Source organism: Macaca fascicularis, chromosome X (assembly GCF_037993035.2).
Source record: "Macaca fascicularis isolate 582-1 chromosome X, T2T-MFA8v1.1".
Lineage (NCBI taxonomy): Eukaryota > Metazoa > Chordata > Mammalia > Primates > Cercopithecidae > Macaca > Macaca fascicularis.
Genome location: NC_088395.1, coordinates 15,165,970 through 15,186,408, shown reverse-complemented (window position 1 = coordinate 15,186,408; position 20,439 = coordinate 15,165,970). Strand labels below are relative to the sequence as shown.

Here is a 20,439-nt window from a genome sequence, read left to right as displayed (position 1 = left end):
GGCCATGGTTGGCACAGCAAGTTGGCTTTGATGTCTGGGTATTAGCCAGGGAGCTGGTATAGCTGGAGGTGGGGTGAATGGAGGCCAGAAGTGCAGTTGTTGAGGTTGGAGAAGTAGCCAGGGAAGATCATATAAGGTGTGACTGTGCTCCCATAAAACTTTATGGACACTAAAAATTGAATTTTATGTAATTTTCCTGCATCATCAAATTTTTTTAAAAAAAATTTGTTTCAACCATTGGAAAATGTAAAAAATTGTTCTTAGCTAACAGGCCATACAAAAACAGGCTGCAGGTTGGATTTGGCCCATGGGTCATAGTTTGGCAATTGTGTTATATATAAATCATTACACTATTTTATCTTCATCATGGTACACATCCATACCTGACATGTTTTATTTGCCTGTGTATACATTTATTGCTTTGTCGCCATCTACTAGAATACAAGCTTTTTGAGAAAAGGAGCTCTTAATTGTCTTGTTTACTGCAGCATCCCAATCACCAGTGAAAAGCCTGTAATAGGGTAGATACTAAAAACAGTATTTGTTGACTGATTGATGGACTAGACCTCAGGATTTTTAGATGTCCAGGATCAGGATATGAACTACTGCATTAAATCATCTCCAACATCTACTCTTATGATGGCTGGTCTGACTTCATGATTTTAAAAAAAAATTCTAAAGCATTTTTAAGGCAGTATATTCACCCTGTGCTATTTTCCTGTGGGCATAGGATAGGATTTCTGTGGATGTATCAAAGACTCCTCCAGTGTCCTTCCAGGCACAAGCCATCCTATAAGGTGTTCCCTTTTAGGAGCCACAGGTATAGAAGGAAGTCATCTGAGCCCATTATTCCAGCCTGTTGGTAACACAAAGAGAGATGAGCAAAGCAGCATCTGTACAGGGGTCTAGACAAAACTTCGACATCTTGATGTTTTCCTTCATCCCTGAGATCCTTAGAAATGCTACCTATGCTTTCATTTTATGCTAGGTGGTTTGTAAAGTCATGGTAAATTATGGCAAAATACTCTGGTCAGATACTTTATCAGGCTAGGCCAGGATATGCTGTGAAAACAAGCACCCCCAAAATCTTGGTGGTTCATAAACAACACTTATTTATTGCTTATACCACATGACCAGCCTGGTTCATCCGGGGTCAACTCCACATGGGGATGAAGCTGACTGAGTATCTGATCTTGAATGTTAGGAATCACTATGACAGAGGAAGGGAGAGCCCCAGAGAGCCCCACCCTGGCACTTAAATTCTCCGACCCGGAAGTGACACATATTAGTTCTAGTTGCAGCCCCTTGACCCACTGCCCCCTCTAGCCACAAAGGGCCAGGAAGTGTAATCCCACCATGCACTCAAAAGGCAGTGAGATGGAAATATTTGACAAACAGTATTAATGACTGTGACACATAGTGAGTTCTTCACATTGGTGACTTCTAAATGCTTCTGAACACACCTTTGACTGTAGAATTTCAAAAACATTCCCAACTTTATAGCAGTGCTGGAAAATGAATTGTATTGAGACAACTTGGGAGGAGTAGGAGGCGATAGAATAAAAAGAAAAACTTCACTGATTTCTGTCACGCCTCCTTTAATGCATGGAAGAACATATACATTGCTTAGAAAATCACATTACCACATTCAGAACAACTTCAGTGAAGATGGGAAACAACCATGGCTGGTCAATGGGGTAAAGTATGCTGAAGGAAGACAGATTTATTTCTCAGGAGGCATCTTCTCCCTGGAAAAAAGAAAGACACATATTCATCTCAGTAAATATTTGTGGAATGTCTACCATGTGCCAGGCATATGAGTGAAAATGATGTTTTTATAAAATAAAGATGTCTTAAGTATTTGCATGTCTTGCTAACAGTCAGGGAGTTCAATTTGGCCAGTGGGAAGGATAATTTTATGCCTGAAACTTTAGTAATGTAAATTCTTATGCTGATTCTCTTTTTGTCATTCACTGAGTATTCCTAAGTAACTATAACACTCACATATTGGAGATAAGTATCGGTTTCCCGAAATCTAGGTTTGGCTAACATTGCTTCTGGAAAGAGAAAATGTTGAATGTGTTGAATGTCCCTGTGGCAAATTCTTGCTGTTGCTTACTGTTCCATTATGGAGAGTATTAGAAAGAGTGTAATTTTGATTGAATGACTATGCTAAAAAAACACCCTAAATAAGAAACTGCACAGAAAGAACAGAGTGGAATGAAAAAGTGAAAACAACTTTGCAATGGTGTGCTTCATTTACAAGTACATTGTCACAGCAAGACTAGGGATGATTGGGCATCTTAGAGAGTGCAGAGGATGTTGATAAGGAAGAGGAAGAGGAGATCAGTGGATGTTGATGTGGGACACTAGATCCTTAGTGAAGAAGCGTGAAAGAGGGTATGCTGGGCTGTCTGCCACTGGCATAGCAAGGCTGCTTTGTAGAAGGGACAATAAAGTTTTGCATAAGGATCCTTTTCCCATCCAATGGATTATGCTATACTTTGGCAGGAATAAGGCTGTAGCAGTTAACCATTGCCACAATGATGCCGTGTAACACAACAGTCCAAATTTCAGTGGCTTAAAACATCACTACCTTATTCTCACTTAGGTCTCTGAGTCAGCTGGGAGTCAGAGGATTAAGGCTCAAGGCATAGGTTGGGTGCAGGTCAGCCCTACATGTCTCTCATCCTTCTTTGATCAGTGGGCTAGCAGAAGCATGTGCTTGCAGTGATGGTGGAAATAGAAAAACGTGCAATCATAGGTGAGTTTCAAGCCTCTCCTTGCATCATGTCTTGTAATGTCTCATTGGTCAATAGGGCTGGGAAATATATCCCTCCCTCAGAGAGTTAGGAGTGGAAATGAAATTGTTTTTAACAATAGCCTAATCACCATAAAGGCTTTGGGTGGCACATTGGGCCCTTGATCTTGGAGATCAGTGATAGAGAGACTGTAACAGACCTCAGGAACCCCTTGGGGTTGTTCAGAGCATACTTCTAGAGGGTCTGGGGTTGTCTTGCCATTCAAGTCCATCCCACACCCATCTGCCCCCACATATCCTAAGCACAGTTATGTCAAGTGAGAACAGAGGCATTTGAGTGGAGCACAGATTTCAAACACAGAAAGGCAGGGCATGGCCATCTCTCCCAGTGCTAGATGATCTGGCTGGGAGAAAACCACAAGCAGTCTTCATCAAATTGGAGGAAGAGGAGGTCCCAGGCATTTAGCCCCCTAGTATGTCCTTTAAAAACTCAGATGGCTTTGGGAGGCTGAGACAGGTGGATCACGAGGTCAGGAGATCAAGATCATCCTGGCTAACACGGTGAAACCCCGTCTCTACTAAAAAATATAGAAAACTAGCCGGGCGAGGTGGCGGGCGCCTGTAGTCCCAGCTACTCGGGAGGCTGAGACAGGAGAATGGCGTGAATCCGGGAGGTGGAGCTTGCAGTGAGCTGAGATCTGGCCACTGCACCCCAGCCTGGGCGACAGAGCGAGACTCCGTCTCAAAAAAAAAAACAACAAAAAAACCCAGACTGCCATGCACACACACTCACACAAATGCACACGCACACACACACGCATTCACACACACTCTTTTCTTGTATTTGTAGTTCCTTTCCTCAGTCTAAGTTTAATTAAACAACCTGGATTTCATATATATTCATTTAAATATAGAATTGCATAAAGGAAAGAGGCACCGGAACCACCAATGGTAGCATGAGGCCTCTGAAATGAAAGACGAGCCCACCCCAACCTTAAATGACCAGGTTTCTGGATTTCAGAGAAGCAAGATCAGACCCTTGGCAGGTTCCATCTGAGAAGCCACAGCAGCCATAGCTACAGCAATAATGATTAGCAAATGTGCGTTCTCCCTGCCCTAGTTAGTACACCCTATACCCTCAGGTGTCATCTGTTCTAGGTAAAGTCAGACCCTAATAAAACACCAAAATGTAAAATGTTGGTTGTTTTTTTTTTTTTAAACACACTTCTAAAGACATGTAAAGCCTGAGCAGATACCTTAAAATTCATTTTCTATCTGAAAACACCTCCTAGAACCATTTTTAAAAGGAGATGGAGGCAAGGTGGAGAAAAAAAGTTTGTCTTTGATTTACCCTGGGAAAGTTGTCTTTTAAAAAAATTTTAATGTCTATTTACTATGATTGGAGTTGCCGTGTCTTGCTCTTTTCAAGCTCACCACTCTGGCTCCTAAGGAATATCAGGGCCCCTAAAACACAGACTTCTAAACCCCAACACATAGGACACACCTATGTGTGGAAAGAAAGGAAAGAGGAAAGAAAGAAAGGAATGCAACATTTATTGTGTGCCTACCGTACACCTGACCCTTTCCTACATATGGCCTCATATAATCTCTTCATCAGCTTTATGAGATGACTATTATTAACAATGCCACTTTATAAATGAGGAAATCAAGCCTTAAGGAAGTCAAATACCATATCCTCAGTCAAATAGCTAAAAAAAAAAAAAAAAAAAAAAAAAAAAAAAAAAAGAGTAGTGCCTAGATTCAAAGACAGCTTATTTTTTTTAACTTACAGAGTAAAATGGATTTTTTCCCTTTTGGTGTGTAGTTCTATGAATTCTAACACATATATAGATTTATATAACCACAACCATAATTAGGATACAACACTATTCCATCACCCCCCAAAAATTCACTTACATTATCCTTTTATAGTCAGACCCTCCTCCCAGCCTCCCAACCTCTGGCAATCGCTGATCTGTTGTCCTTCACTGTCATTTTGTATATTTGGTTCACTGTCATTCTGGTTTTTTGGGAATGTCATATAAATGGAATCATACACTATGTAACAGTTTGAGATCAGCTTCTTTCATTCATACTGCCTTTGAGATTCTGCCAGTGTCCCAGTAGTTCATTCCTTTTTATTGCTGAGTAGTATTCTATTGATTGCTGAACCATTCACCCATTGAATGACACATAAATTGTTTCTAGTTTTTTGGCTATTGTGAATAAAGCTACTACAAACATTCACGTACATGTATTTATGTGAACATAAGGCTTCATTTATCAAGGGTAAAATCCCCAGAAGTAGGACTGTTGGGTTGTATGGTGAGCATATGTTTATAAGAAACTGCAAACACATTTTCCAGGGTGTTATACCATTCAAAGCCAGTTTTGAACAATTCAAATCTATGCTTTCTCCTTTCCAGTAAGCTGTTTCTCCAGATGACAGAGTGGTTTACTATATTAGGCAAAGCTTCATCTTGGGGAGTGTTAATTCCAACTGAGAGCTATGGGAGGCAAAGTTACAAAACTTCAGCTCAGACTCACAAATCTAACTTGATCTGGGAAGATACCTCGACAAGTGGGGGAGGGAGAACATCTGCTGAGGAAGGCTGGGAGTGGAGTGAGACTTTGCTACTTGGACCCCAAACCAGGAAAAATTTGGTGGTTTTGGTTTAGCCTGAACCATCAGGTTAAACAGGAAATGCAAAATGCTCTTCCAGTGAAACAGAAGAAGCCGCTAAGAGGTAGAGGGAACATGGAACTATTTGTATTGCAACCGAATCCACCTCCCCAAACCCACTGCAAAGGGAAATTGCTGACTGCAGTGTCCCTGAACTCCAGGGGGAGTAAGAAGAGAACCACGCCCCCAGGGAACACTTGTAAATCTGTAAGCAAATCTAGGGAAAGTTGTGTGAAATGTGTCCCTTCCATAACTCACCCTAAAGCTTCTGGGTATTCTAAACATACAAATTCTATTCGTGACACCCTTTTATCACCAAGCTTCCTGAAGGCATATTGCCAACACAATTTGACAAAGAAAATAGCACCAACAACTTTTCAAAGCCTTGGAAGGATAGTCTCAGACCCACGGCTCTCAAGAGTTCCAGGGATGAATTTAGCAAGGCTGGCCTCCTTTTCCATATATATAGAACAAGAGGATTGTTAATAGCATGGGATTGGAATGGCTCAAGAAAAGCTTTTTGCAGCTCTTTGAGAAAAGTAGCCAGGGTTCCCCCTTAAACCTTCTTTGTTGATGGCCTTATAGCTCAAAACCAGCATTGGAACTGGCTATGTACTCCCAAACCAAAGCCTCTTCCACTTGGCATGTATGTTTATATTCTCATTTATATCTTCTTTCAAATACCTTGTAGGATTGCCTTTTGAAAGGATTATAATTTATACTTTTTTGTTGAATTCAGTAGGTTAAAGCAGTACCTATTTAATTTTATTTTGAAAAATCGGTTGTTCTTGCTTTTTGGGAATTTGAGAGGCAATTTAGTCTGTCATTTAGGATGGCATCATATAAAGCAGCCAACTTCATCATGCTATTTAGCCTGGAAAGCGATATTGTTGATCTTCAACCTTGAAACCTTGAAAAAGTCATACAGGTTGGGAACTGACCTGCAAACGGTCAGGTATCTTGAGATAGGAAAAGGATTTGCAAATCCAGGTCAGCAAGATACTCACACAAATATTTTGAACCCAAGGTATACATCAAATAGATTTAAAGACTAAGACTATTTCTGAGCATGCATCGACCATTTGAAGACTAGTGGACTTGCATGAAGTTCAGGAGTTAACCTGGGTCTTGTAACTTAAAATCAGCATTTCTCATGCCCTAAATTAGTAGTAGAGAGACAGTATAGAGAGTTCCTATATAACCCTCACCCATCTTCCTCTAAGGCTAACACCTGGGAAGTTTTTTTTAAAAAAAATCCTGATGGCAAAGCTGCAGCCCAGACCCAAAAAATGAGAATCTCTGAGATTAGGATTCGAGCGTCAGTATTTCTTTGAGGCTTATTCCCAGGTAGATTCAAGAAGAAGCCAACATTTTGAACCCCTGCTTTATTTGTGTGTGTGTGTGTGTGAGAGAGCTTTAATGACACAAGATGCTTATAGCTACAAGTTATACATGTATTGTAAACTGTATATAACGATATAAAGTGCTAAATAGATAAAGAATGCATAATCACTTTGGCTCAGTTAATCCAATAATTTCCACAATGGGTTCATGAAAAAACTCATCTGACTGGCTAAGTCTTCAATTCTTATTTTTTTTTTAGAAGAGTACATATTTTTACTGCAATCACGGGAACTTGTTGCACTTTCCAATGTGCAAGTTTGTGCAGTTTTGCTCTTGATTCTATTTACAAATATCTTAAGCCAGTTTTCATCAAACATATGAAAAATGAAGCCTGCCTTTTTGTCCCCAAATCGTAAACAGGTGTAAAGCTTTTAAAACATTAATCTCACAGTTTCAACAATTAATTGTTGAATTCTCCTTTCCAATACACAATGTTTTCGTTCAACACAGATCTGGGGAGCAGTAAAACGTTCATCCCACGTGTTAGGGCTTTAGATACATACTACATGCTTTCATAATAAACTCTACTGTGAGGATGTGTCCAGGTTTTAAGTGATTTTCCATAATTTCACTGATGCTTTAAGAAAAAGAGCAACACTATGTTTATTTTTAATGTTGAAAGAAATAGTAAATATACTCAGGTTCAATGGCACTACTGATAGAACTGCTGCTGAATTTGGAAAGAGCGCTGTAAGAAGTCACTTTCAGGTAAAGAATAATTTTACTTTTCCCTCCTGTAATGCCAAATGCATACTGTAGCAGTTTAGCTAGTCAGTTCTCCTAACTCTGTGGCCTTTCCAGTTGTATTCAGGCTTTTCAAAAATCAGTGAGCCATCAGATTTACTTTCTTCCCAAAGAAATTCAAATATGGGCCGGGGCGGTGGCTCAAGCCTGTGATCCCAGCACTTTGGGAGGCCAAGACGGGCGGATCACGAGGTCAGGAGATTGAGACCATCTTGGCTAACACGGTGAAACCCCATCTCTACTAAAAAATACAAAAAAAACTAGCCGGGCGAGGTGGCGGGCGCCTATAGTCCCAGCTACTTGGGAGGCTGAGGCACGAGAATGGCGTAAACCCGGGAGGCGGAGCTTGCAGTGAGCTGAGATCCGGCCACTGCACTCCAGCCTGGGCGACAGAGCAAGACTCCGTCTCAAAAAAAAAAAAAAAAAGAAGAAATTCAAATATGAACAATTGAAATAAATAGGTTATAGAAGGCAAATCAAGTGTTATCAGGTTTAAGAATAAGACAGAAATATGGTATAATAAAAAGATGTCCAAAATTATTTAGACATCAACTCCAAGAAAGAAAAAAGAAAATTACTTGCAAAACTATTTAGGATATATCATCTTTCTTAAAGATAGCCAGCTATATTCTTGAAAACAAGATAAAAATTTTCTTGTTTAATCTGCATGTTATTTTCCACTATAACACATTAATTTTACAAACATTGATGTGAGAGAGAAGAGTTAGATAGTTTCTGCAAACTAGCAAACCTGGCTGTCATAGTGTTTTTATTCAAGTTGACCTGATGCACTTCATAGATTGCTAGCTTTAAAATTAACAATGTGAACCCCTGCTTTAAACCCTTCTCAAAGTGCGTTCAGCCAACCAACAGTATCGCCCGCGCCTGGGAACTTGTTAGAAACCACTTTGTCAAACTCATTTCCTGGTATGACAATGAATCTGGCTACAGCAACAGGGTGGTGGACCTCATGGTCCACATGGCCTCCAAGGAGTAACACCCCAGGACCATCAGCTCCAGTGAGAGCATGAGAGAAAGAGAGAGGCCCTCGGCTGCTTGGGAATCCCTGCCACACTCAGTCCCCACCACACTGAGAATCTCCCCTCCTCACAATTTCCATGCAGACCCCCTGAAGAGGGAAGGGCCTAGGGAGCCCCACTTTGTCATGTACCACCAATAAAGTTCCCTGTACTCAGCTAAAAAAAAAAAAAAGAAAGAAAGAAAAAGAAAAAGAAATAAAAAAGAAAAAGAAATGTGGCCTCCTGTCTTGGCCCAAACCCACTGCATCAGAATCTGCATTTTAACGAGATCCCCAGGTATACACATTAAGTTTTGACAAGCAGTACTATATATAAAATATTCAACAGACCACACAAACCTGGGCCCAATTGCTATTTGTCAGATACATGCATGTATTTATTACTTATAAATTCCTTCATCAGAAACATATTACATGCTTATTACTTTAAAAAGAGGAATCAGACACATATCCTACCTTCAAAAAGATCTCAGTCTAGGAAGGGAATACAGTGTGTTCATAAATAATATAGTCTAAGTTAGGGACTTCATAAAATGCTTGATGGAAGAAGTGGCATTTATTTTGGACCTGGAATGAGAACTGAAAGAAGATATTCAAAAGACAAGTGATTTAGTGATGTAGTTTGAATACATGAATAATCTCAAGGTTACTTTTTCTATAGCTTGTGGTGAATCAAGTTGTTTTACTTGAAATTAAATTCATACATTTAATAAATATTTATTCAGCTCTTACTATTGCTATAAGACAGATACCATTACTGCTCAAGTGGCTTTTACAACCTAGTGGGGAAGACAAGCAGATAACAAGAAATGACACAATTCATTAGTGTTACTGGTAGTGTTATGAAGGACAAGGATGGGGTGGCTAGAAATCCATGTGACAGAGGAGACCTAGGCAGGGGTGGGAGTTGTGGAGGAGGTTTCCCTGAGTAGATAACATCTAAGCTGAGAAAGATTTAGTTAGACAAAGAGTGAATGGCATTCCAGGCAAAGGAAACAGCATGGACTAAGGTCAAAACAAGAAGAAATCAACCAAAGAACAAGTTGATAAAATGGATGTCCAGTAATATTCCATTGTTCAACTATGCAACATTTTTCATTGCCTCCCAAATTGGGTCAAAGTAGCCCGGTCTTCACGCCTCCAGTCCTTCCTCTTTTTAAAAATTTTATAGAACTATATTGATATAGAATTTACATACTATAAAATTTACCTTTCGCTTGTTTTCATTCAAGAATATTAGGAAATTTACTGAGTTGTATAGCTATCATCTACATAAGGTCCATTATGCCCCTTTACAATGAAACCTCCATTCTCACTCCCAGCCTCAGGCAGCCAATAATCTATTTTCTGTCTCTAGGGGCTAGAAACTTAAGAGTGGAATTAGTTGGTGTATAATAAATTTAACTTATTAGAGAACTGCTGAACTCTTTTCCACAGCAACAATACAATTTTACAGCTTCATCAGCCATGTATGAGGGTTCCCGTTCCTCCATATCCCTTACAACACTTGGTATTGTCAGTCTTTTTGTTTATAGCCATTCTACTGGGTGTGAAGTGGCATCTCATTTCACCAGCCCCTCTTCCTAACTTCTTTGCCAGATTCCCCACTCCTAAACCTGCTCTATGCCCAACCAAAGTGAATCCCTTGCTGTTTTGTTTTGTTTTGTTTTTTCACTGAGACTCGTTGATATCCCCAAATTATGCCTTTCTTCACTCTTGGAATGTGTTACTTGACTGGACATTTTTTTCTGGTGAAGGAGAGGGGCTGGGCTGGAAATTGAGAGCTCAAATTAGTAGGAGTACAGAAGGTCTTTGACTTCCTCACAACATGGGACACTTCTAAGTTTCTCCTAAAAACCCCACCACCATACTTTTCCAAATATCTTGCCTGCCATCTTGGTCACACATGACCTAAATTAATACTTAAGAAGCTATGAAGATGCTCATGCTTCCTCAGGGGAGAATGCTGTGTGAACTTAGAAATTAACAAAAGGAGAAACGACTACCCTTGAAATTGTACCACAGAAAGGAGCATGCATTCAAATGATGGTGAAGTCTTATTAAAAAGACTTTAAGCCTCTCAATTTAGAAGCTGGCTTGTGGTAGCCAAGAAATTAGAGAATGATTTGTTATTTAAGAGTGAAATTGCTAGTAGTCTTGGATTAATTACCATAAAAAAGCTGCCGCTGTAATAAAAAGCAGAGATCTGGTAACCCTGCTTCACTTCCTTTCTCTTGATGAAAGCCTTTTAATTATTTTAATTTTGATTAGCACTTCCATCAGAAAATAGGAAGAAATTAGGAGCAATTGGCAAAGGTTTAGTAATTAAAACCACTGAAATCAATGGTTTAAGTATGTATTTGGGATAATCACACTTTTTAATTTTTATTTTTGTCTTACTCAAGTGGTTAACATAAAGTTCATTATACAAAAATCAACCAGTGCAGAAAGCCGATTGGAAACAAACAACCATTCTTGAAATTAGTTGCCAGGTTTCTACTTATGTTTAATTGTTAGTACTTCCACTTAAAATAGCAAAATGACTGTCTGCAATTTCTGTTATTTCAAACTAGGTTTTAAATTCTGGGGTTGAAAGTAAGCTTAAATAACTCTGAGTACTTGAGTAAACACTGCATTTTTTATGATGAGGCAAGTTGCATGAACCATTTAATTACTTTAATTCAATCCAGAGATTTGATATTTTCTCCTGAGTTCTCACAGTTGGATAGTTTAAAAATATTTCTAAGATTGAATTGAAACCTGTAAGAACTGTAATAAAACTGTCTGTTTTCTTTCTTTCTTTCTTTCTTTCTTTCTTTCTTTCTTTCTTTCTTTCTTTCTTTCTTTCTTTCTTTCTTTTCTTTCTTTCTTTCTTTTTCCTTCCTTCCTTCCTTTCCTTCTCCTTCCTTCCTTTCTTCTCTTTCTTTTCTTTCTTTTTTTCCCAAGATCTCGCTCCGTTGCCCAGGCTGGAGTGCAAGTGGCAAGATCATGGCTCACTGCAAGCTTGACCTCCCCAGGCTCAGGTGATCCTTCCACCTCAGTCTCCTGAGTAGCTGGGAGTACAGGCATGCACCAGCATGTCTGGCTAATTTTTGTATTTTTGGTAGAGACAGGGTCTCACTATGTTTCCAGTCTGGTCTTGAACTCTTGCGCTCAAGTAATCCTCCTGCCTCGGCTTCCCAAAGTGCTGGGATAACCAGTGTAAGCCACCATGCCTGGCCTTGTATTTTTGGATAGTATTGAGCAAAATTTGCCTCAATAAATACGAATCCTTTCAATATGCTTCAACTTTAAAATCTTCAAAAAGCTGCTTAGTTTCATTATTTTCGTGTGGAAGCAGCATTGTCCCAAAGTTTTATTTTGAAGACTGAATTGTATACGGAGTACTGTCCAACTAGAAGAGAATGAATAATCAGGAAAAGAGAGACTATTGAAAAATGAAACTTAATGGAGAAGTATTGAATTTCAAAGCTGCCAGAGACATTAGCAATTGTTCAGTTTCATCTCCAGATTTCTTAGATGAAGAAGCTGTGGCAAGCCAATTTCACAAACCCGATCTATGATCCTCATGCTCCCCACTCCTCTCACTCCCAGAATTTTGCCTTGATCCAAACTTTACAGAAAAGTACAAAACCACAGGTATGAGTTCACTGAGCTTCCCAGGCAGTCCTGCCATCTATAAACCCATGTCATTCTGTATTTTCCTCTTGTTTCTGAGGGTGATCCTCTCATCTAGTCACACTATGTCCACTTATCTCTGGCACTTATGTCAAAACAACCCCTCTAGGTCCTGCCTTAGCTCTCCTGCATATGCTTTCTCTTTCTTCCTGTCTGTTGCCTCTTTCCCCCAGCTTATAATTCTCCCGCCTTTATTAAAAACATGCACTCACAGACACACACTCACATCTGGATTCCCAGGTACGATAACCTTGTGGATTCATGTTTTCAGATCATTCTTAGTCCATAGAATATAAAATTGATGGAATGATGGCAAACATTTGCAGATGACAATCATTTACAGAAATGGCACTAAAGCCATGAAGCTGAAGCTGCAGGACTTATGGATCTGAGCTAGAAGACAGGGACCATCAAAAATTCAGCTTCAGCTGGAGATGGGCTCTTTGAGTGCACTACATCAGATCCACGAAAGAGGAAGGAAGAGTTACTGCTCATTGCTGCCTGGAGCTGTGACTTCTATGAAATTACTTAACTAGGGGCAAAGGAGGAAGCAGATACTTCCTTGCAACTAGGACTTGAGCTGAGATGATCCCTGAATCATAAATAGTCAACAAGATTTGGATTCAGGACCCAGGGAATCACGGGGTACAACCATAAAACTTCTAAATGTTGGGGAAAGAATAATGAGAAAGAAAAATGAATCTCTGAAAGAAAATGGAACTACTAAACAAAATTCCAAATCACGTTAATATAATTGTTACTAAGAATGACAGCAACAAAATGAGTAATCAGGATATGTCATACCTATAAAGTTAAAAATCTAAAATAATTTGAAGAAATACTTAAATATATTTAGAACCCTCAAAGAGATAAATAATATTCATAAAATTAAAATGACAAACTAGGGGCGGGGCGTGGTGGCTCACGCCTGTAATCCCAGCACTGTGGGAGGCCGAGGCGGGTGGATCGCAAGGTCAGGAGATTGAGACAATCCTGGCTAACACGGTGAAACCACGTCTCTACTAAAAATACAAAAACAAAATTAGCCAGGCGTGGTGGCGGGTGCCTGTAGTCCCAGCTATTCGGGAGGCTGAGTTGGGAGAATGGCGCGAACCCAGGAGGTGGAGCTTGCAGTGAGCCAAGATTGCACCACTGCACTCCAGCCTGGGCGACAAAACTAGACTCCGTCTCAAAAAAAAAAAAAAAAAAAAAAAAGAGACAAACTAGGAAGAATATACAGAAATGTAACAAAGTAGATAGGAAGAAGAATGAAGTAGAAATACTTGAAATTAGAAATATGTTGATTGAAATTAAAACTGTAACAAAGTAAACTCTAGACTCACAATTGGAGAGTTGGTGATTGGAAAGATGAACCAATTAATTTAACCAAAACACATTAGAGAGAGGTGAAGGGGAAAAAATAGCTAAATATAGAAGCACATTTAAGAAACATGTAAGATGATTAAAAGCCTCCAACATTTTTCAAAAAAGAGAGTAGAGACAATATTATAGGTGGAATAATGAAAATGATAATGGCTGAGAATATTAAAGAATTGAGAAAAAACAGACAAGTGGCCTCAGATTGAAACTGCCATGAAGGTCTCTGTCTCAAATTCTCAACTCTGCTTTTGTAGTATGAAAGCAGCCATAGACAATAAGTAAGTGAATGCACATGGCTGTGTGTCAATACAACTTGATTTACAAAAACAGGCAGGCAGCAGGCTAAATTAGGCTGGGATACCATAGTTTGATAGCTCTTGATGTAAAGAATAACCATTGTTGGCCAGGTGCAGTGACTCATGTCTGTAATCACAACACTTTGGGTGGCCAAGGCGGGCAGATCACTTGAGCCCAGGAGTTCAAAACCAGCCTGGGCAACATAGCAAAACCCCATCTCTACTAAACGTACAAAAATTAGCCGGGCATGGTGGCACGCTCCTGTAGTCCCAGCTACTCAGGAGGCTGAGGAAGGAGAATCGCTTGAACCTAGGAGGCTGAGGTTGCAGTGAGCAGAGATGGTGCCACTGCACTGCAGCCTGGATGACAGGGCCAGACTCGGTCTCGAAAATAAAGAAAGAAAGAATAACCATTGTTTACGTTTTCATGTATATGTCACCAGATGTTCTTCATATATCCATATAAGTATGTATATATGATGTACATAAGTACCTAAGTAAAAATACATAAGTAATTTTAAAAGAGGTTATATCATAGCTGAATCACACATGACTCGGACTACACTTGCTCTTCTGAGTACCTACTTTTGGACAACTCTCAGTGTCCACTAGCATGTCTAAAAAAAAAGTCTACTCCTAAAATGCTAATGCATGATGTAGATTTTAACTACAGCTTTTGAGGCTCAGTGGAGGAGGGTGTACATCACACGACCCAATGTAAAGCTTTTTAACAGCCCCTTTTGCTCATCTTTGTTTTCCCCCACTGTTCCTCACCCTGCAGCAGGCAGCTAACATTCACCTCTCCCTTCCACCCTCCTCTCTCAGCACTGGTCCTTTGCCTCCTCCCTCATCCCAGCTCTACAAATGGCCTCAGCCTGCATACTCCAACCTCCCAGCAAAACAAACATCTAGTAACTACAGGGTCAGCAAGAGAGAATCTGAGGCCCTAGCCATAGACAGATCACCTTATCATTTCTCCAGCACATTCCAGGAAGGATCTCAGTTCGTTCTGTCCCAATATACCTCTACATCCTTTGTTTTAATGATCACATAGAATTTGTTGTATGCATATATCATTATTTATATAACTAAGCCCCCAATTTTGAACAAGAGGCTACATACTGAAAATTTTTTATCTACCAAGTCTTTTTTTTCTTACAAACCCATCCAATACAGTTGCACTGTATCCGCCAATACAGTTGCACTGTATCCGCCAATACAGTTCATGCAACTGTATGGAAATCAAACTCTAGAAGAGTATTTTATAGTTCTATAAGAGTATTAAACTCTTATACTTCTAGAGTGTAAAACCCCAGAAAAGTATTTTGTCAGAAAAAGATTGTGTTTTTGAAATAGTAGGTTTTAAAAGAAAATAAAGAAAGAGGGTTAGAAGTAAGAAAATTCAGGTTATCAGGGGCTTGATATCTTTATTTTGTGACTGTAGGCAGGTTACCCAGGACTTTGTAGATCAATTTCTCAAACAAATAACAGAGATGAAATCAACTGTCATTAGCTACTGTCACAAAAATAATATGATAAACATCTATTCATTTCCTATGGCTGCCGTAACTAATTATCACAAACTTGGTGGCTTAAAATAACAGAAATTTATTTTCTCACAGCTCCGGAGTCTAGAATTCCAAAATGGAAGGGTCAGCAAGGCTGCACGCCCTCCAAACACTCTTGGAGAGAGTCTTTTCTTGCTTCATCCAGCTTCTGATGGCTCTAGGCAATCCCCCACTTGTGACTGCATCACTCCAGTCTCTGCCTCCGTCTTCAATTGGCCTTCCTCTGTGTCCCTGTCTTCTCTTCCGTCTCTTATAAGGACACTTGTCATTGTACAGTATTTAGGGTCCACATAGATAATCCAGGAGGATCTCATTTTAAGATCCTTAACTTCATTACATCTATACAGATCCTTTTTCCAAATTAACGTAATGTTCACAGGTTCTGTGGGTTAGGATGTGGACATATCAATTTGAGGCCCACCATTCGATACACTACAGTTTTCTTTGTAAGTGTTCTGAGAACCCAGGAGAAATAAGTAAATCCTTTGATTCAATCAAAAATGAGCAGAATGTGAATCAACAATACTAGAAGATATCCTTTTTCCTAGGCACTGGCATATATTTCAATAGTATCTCTAATTAATTTACAGATGTATTTACGCTTTTAAGTGTCAGCAATGAAGATTATTATGACAAATTTAAAATTTAGTAATTTGTTTTTAAACTGGTATTTTTGTTTTTTTAAGCGGTCATCTCAGTCCACATTAGAACGATCTGAACAGCAGATCAGGGCTGCTTCTAGTTTGGAGGAACTCCTTCGAATTACTCACTCTGAGGACTGGAAGTTGTGGAGATGCAGGCTGAGGCTCAAAAGTTTTACCAGCATGGACTCTCGCTCAGCATCCCATCGGTCCACTAGGTTTGCGGCAACTTTCTATGACATTGAAACACTAAAAGGTAGGTGTGTGGATGTGGAGACAAGTTCTTTCTCTTTATCAGATAGTGACAAATACACTTACTTTCTCCAAAACTCTGCGTAGGGCAGACACGTGTCAGAGGGAGAATGAAAGTCAGTCTTTGATTTCATAACTTCAGTGTTAGTGCAGAATCTTGATTTTTTAATATTTACTTCACAGAGAAATATATGCAATATGATTTTGAGATAAAAAACACAAAAGAACATTTCAAAATATAAAAACAAATTTAACTCAAGGATGTGGGGGCAAAGAAAACCCAGGAAGACTATTGTTCTCAATAGAAAAAAAAAATCATAAGGTTTACATAGAAAATAAAACCTGGGGATTCATCCACAAGGAGTATTCTACTGCCATACATACATAGATAAAAACCAAAAATGGCCAGGCATGGTGGCTCATGCCTGTAATCCCAGCACTTTGGGAGGCCAAGGAAAGCAGATTGCTTGAGCCCAGGAGTTTGAGACCAGCCTGGGCAACATGACGAGACCCCATCTCTACAAAAAAAAACAGAAAAAAATAGCTGAGCATTGTGGTATGCGCCTATATTCCCAGTTACTTGGGAGGCTGAGGTGGGAGGATCTGCTGAGCCCAGGAGGTCGAGGCTACAGTGAGCCATGATCATGCTACTACACTCCAGCCTGGGCAACAGAGCAAGATCCTGTCTCAAGAAAACCACCACCCCCGAACCAATAGATTAGATATAGCTTTTTGTTTTTTATTTCTGCAAAGTTGTGTGATTTTTTTTAAAATTTATTATCATTATACTTTAAGTTCTAGGGTACATGTGCATAACGTGCAGGTTTGTTACATATGTATACTTGTGCCATGTTGGTGTGCTGCACCTATCAACTCATCAGCACCCATCAACTCGTCATTTACATCAGGTATAACTCCCAATGCAATCCCTCCCCCCTCCCCCCTCCCCATGATAGGCCCCGGTGTGTGATGTTCCCCTTCCTGAGTCCAAGTGATCTCATTGTTCAGTTCCCACCTATGAGTGAGAACATGCAGTGTTTGGTTTTCTGTTCTTGTGATAGTTTGCTAAGAATGATGGTTTCCAGCTGCATCCATGTCCCTACAAAGGACACAAACTCATCCTTTTTTATGGCTGCATAGTATTCCATGGTGTATATGTGCCACATTTTCTTAATCCAATCTGTCACTGATGGACATTTGGGTTGATTCCAAGTCTTTGCTATTGTGAATAGTGCCGCAATAAACATACGTGTGCATGTGTCTTTATAGCAGCATGATTTATAATCCTTTGGGTATATACCCAGTAATGGAATGGCTGGGTCATATGGTACATCTAGTTCTAGATCCTTGAGGAATCGCCATACTGTTTTCCATAATGGTTGAACTAGTTTACAATCCCACCAACAGTGTAAAAGTGTTCCTATTTCTCCACATCCTCTCCAGCACCTGTTGTTTCCTGACTTTTTAATGATCGCCATTCTAACTGGTGTGAGATGGTATCTCATTGTGGTTTTGATTTGCATTTCTCTGATGGCCAGTGATGATGAGCATTTTTTCATGTGTCTGTTGGCTGTATGAATGTCTTCTTTTGAGAAATGTCTGTTCATATCCTTTGCCCACTTTTTGATGGGGTTGTTTGTTTTTTTCTTGTAAATTTGTTTGAGTTCTTTGTAGGTTCTGGATATTAGCCCTTTGTCAGATGAGTAGATTGCAAAAATTTTCTCCCATTCCGTAGGTTGCCTGTTCACTCTGATGGTAGTTTCTTTTGCTGTGCGGAAGCTCTTTAGTTTAATTAGATCCCATTTGTCAATTTTGGCTTTTGCTGCCGTTGCTTTTGGTGTTTTAGACATGAAGTCTTTGCCCATGCCTATGTCCTGAATGGTACTACCTAGGTTTTCCTCTAGGATTTTTATGGTATTAGGTCTAACATTTAAGTCTCTAATCCATCTTGAATTAATTTTCGTATAAGGAGTAAGGAAAGGATCCAGTTTCAGCTTTCTACTTATGGCTAGCCAATTTTCCCAGCACCATTTATTAAATAGGGAATCCTTTCCCCATTTCTTGTTTCTCTCAGGTTTGTCAAAGATCAGATGGCTGTAGATGTGTGGTATTATTTCTGAGGACTCTGTTCTGTTCCATTGGTCTATATCTCTGTTTTGGTACCAGTACCATGCTGTTTTGGTTACTGTAGCCTTGTAGTATAGTTTGAAGTCAGGTAGCGTGATGCCTCCAGCTTTGTTCTTTTGACTTAGGATTGTCTTGGAGATGTGAGCTCTTTTTTGGTTCCATATGAACTTTAAAGCAGTTTTTTCCAATTCTGTGAAGAAAGTCATTGGTAGCTTGATGGGGATGGCATTGAATCTATAAATTACCTTGGGCAGTATGGCCATTTTCACGATATTGATTCTTCCTATTCATGAGCATGGTATGTTCTTCCATTTGTTTGTGTGTTGTGTGATTTTTAATAAAGTGAAAAGTAAAAGTTGGACACTGAGTTGTAATATTGGGTACTGGTATTGCTAGGAGAATAACGAAGGGAGAAAATTCTCAAGACAAAATGATCAAAGCTCCAGACTAGAAAATAACATAATTTGAAATAAGGTTAATGATTGTTCCCTAGTAAGGTATGAAGATTCTTTAAAAGAAAATCAGGCCAGGCGTGGTGGATGACACCTGTAATCCCAGCACTTTGGGAGGTCGAGGTGGGTGGATCACCTGAAGTCAGGAGTTCGAGACCAGGCTGACCAACATGGTGAAAACCTGTCTCTACTAAAAATACAAAATTAGCCAGGCATGGCGGTGCATGCCTGTAATCCCAACTACTTGGGAGGCTGAGGCAGGAGAATTGCTTCTATCCGGGAGGCAGAGGTTGCAGTGAGCTGAGTTTGCGCCATTGCACTCCAGCCTGAGCAACAAGAGTGAAACTCTGTCTCAAATAAAAGGAAGGAAGGAAGGAAGGAAGGAAGGAAGGAAGGAAGGAAGGAAGGAAGGAAGGAAGGAAGGAAACCAGTGTGTGTAGGTACTGTGCCATAATGAATAAAAAATGCTTGTCAAGTAAAGTTCTGTGGTTTCTGATTAGGCAATTAATTTTTTGATGACATGTCAAAACAACAAAAGAAGCTGCTACAGCATTGCTGATCTAGCATTCTAGATTTGATTAACATGATTACCTGGTAACTGATTATATATATAGCATAATTCAAATTAACCACTAGGCCAAAACTATTTTTTTCTTTCTACCTAAAATCGTATTTGTTTTTTCCCATTTGTAAAAAGATGTTGGGGTTGCACAGACCTCTTGTTGGCGGTGGGGAAAGCTGTGCATAGATGGGGAAATATTCTTTGGTAGCACCTTGGGCATAAGTGTGAAAAGGATTCTTTGTGTTCATGTGTATGACTGTGTGTCTAAGTGAGTTGACATGGTGGGAACCATAGCCTTGAGCTCACTTCAGACAGGAATTTGAAGCTCTAGATGTTTCTATGTGGTGAATTAACATAGCCTTCATGAGAACAAAGGGTTGGCACCTCATCTAGAGGTCAAAGGCCTTAACCAGATTACCTGACTGAAGGCCTGAGGTGAGCCTGGAGCTATTTCATGAAGATGAATATTACCATAAAACCAAGACTAGGTGATCTAAAAAAAAGTCAATGACGGCCGGGCGAGGTGGCTCAAGCCTGTAATCCCAGCACTTTGGGAGGCCGAGACGGGTGGATCACGAGGTCAGGAGATCGAGACCATCCTGGTTAACACGGTGAAACCCCGTCTCTACTAAAAAATACAAAAAACTAGCCCGGCGATGTGGCGGGCGCCTGTAGTCCCAGCTACTCCGGAGGCTGAGACAGGAGAATGGCGTGAACTCGGGAGGCGGAGCTTGCAGTGAGCTGAGATCCGGCCACTGCACTCCAGCCTGGGCGACAGAGCGAGACTCCGTCTCAAAAAAAAAAAAAAAAAAGTCAATGACATTGACATTTTCTAAGGAAAAAACCATTAAA

General features: G+C 39.9%; 1 protein-coding gene across 1 annotated transcript in view; it reads left to right on the top strand.

Moving 5' to 3' along the window:
• The window catches only part of VEGFD (vascular endothelial growth factor D), a 41,558-nt gene that overhangs the window by 5,368 nt on the left and 15,751 nt on the right, over nt 1-20,439 (top strand). The window contains exon 2 of the mRNA XM_015443507.4: nt 16,240-16,450. Coding sequence (XP_015298993.1) covers nt 16,240-16,450 — 211 coding nt within the window. The remainder of the gene's footprint in view (nt 1-16,239; nt 16,451-20,439) is intronic.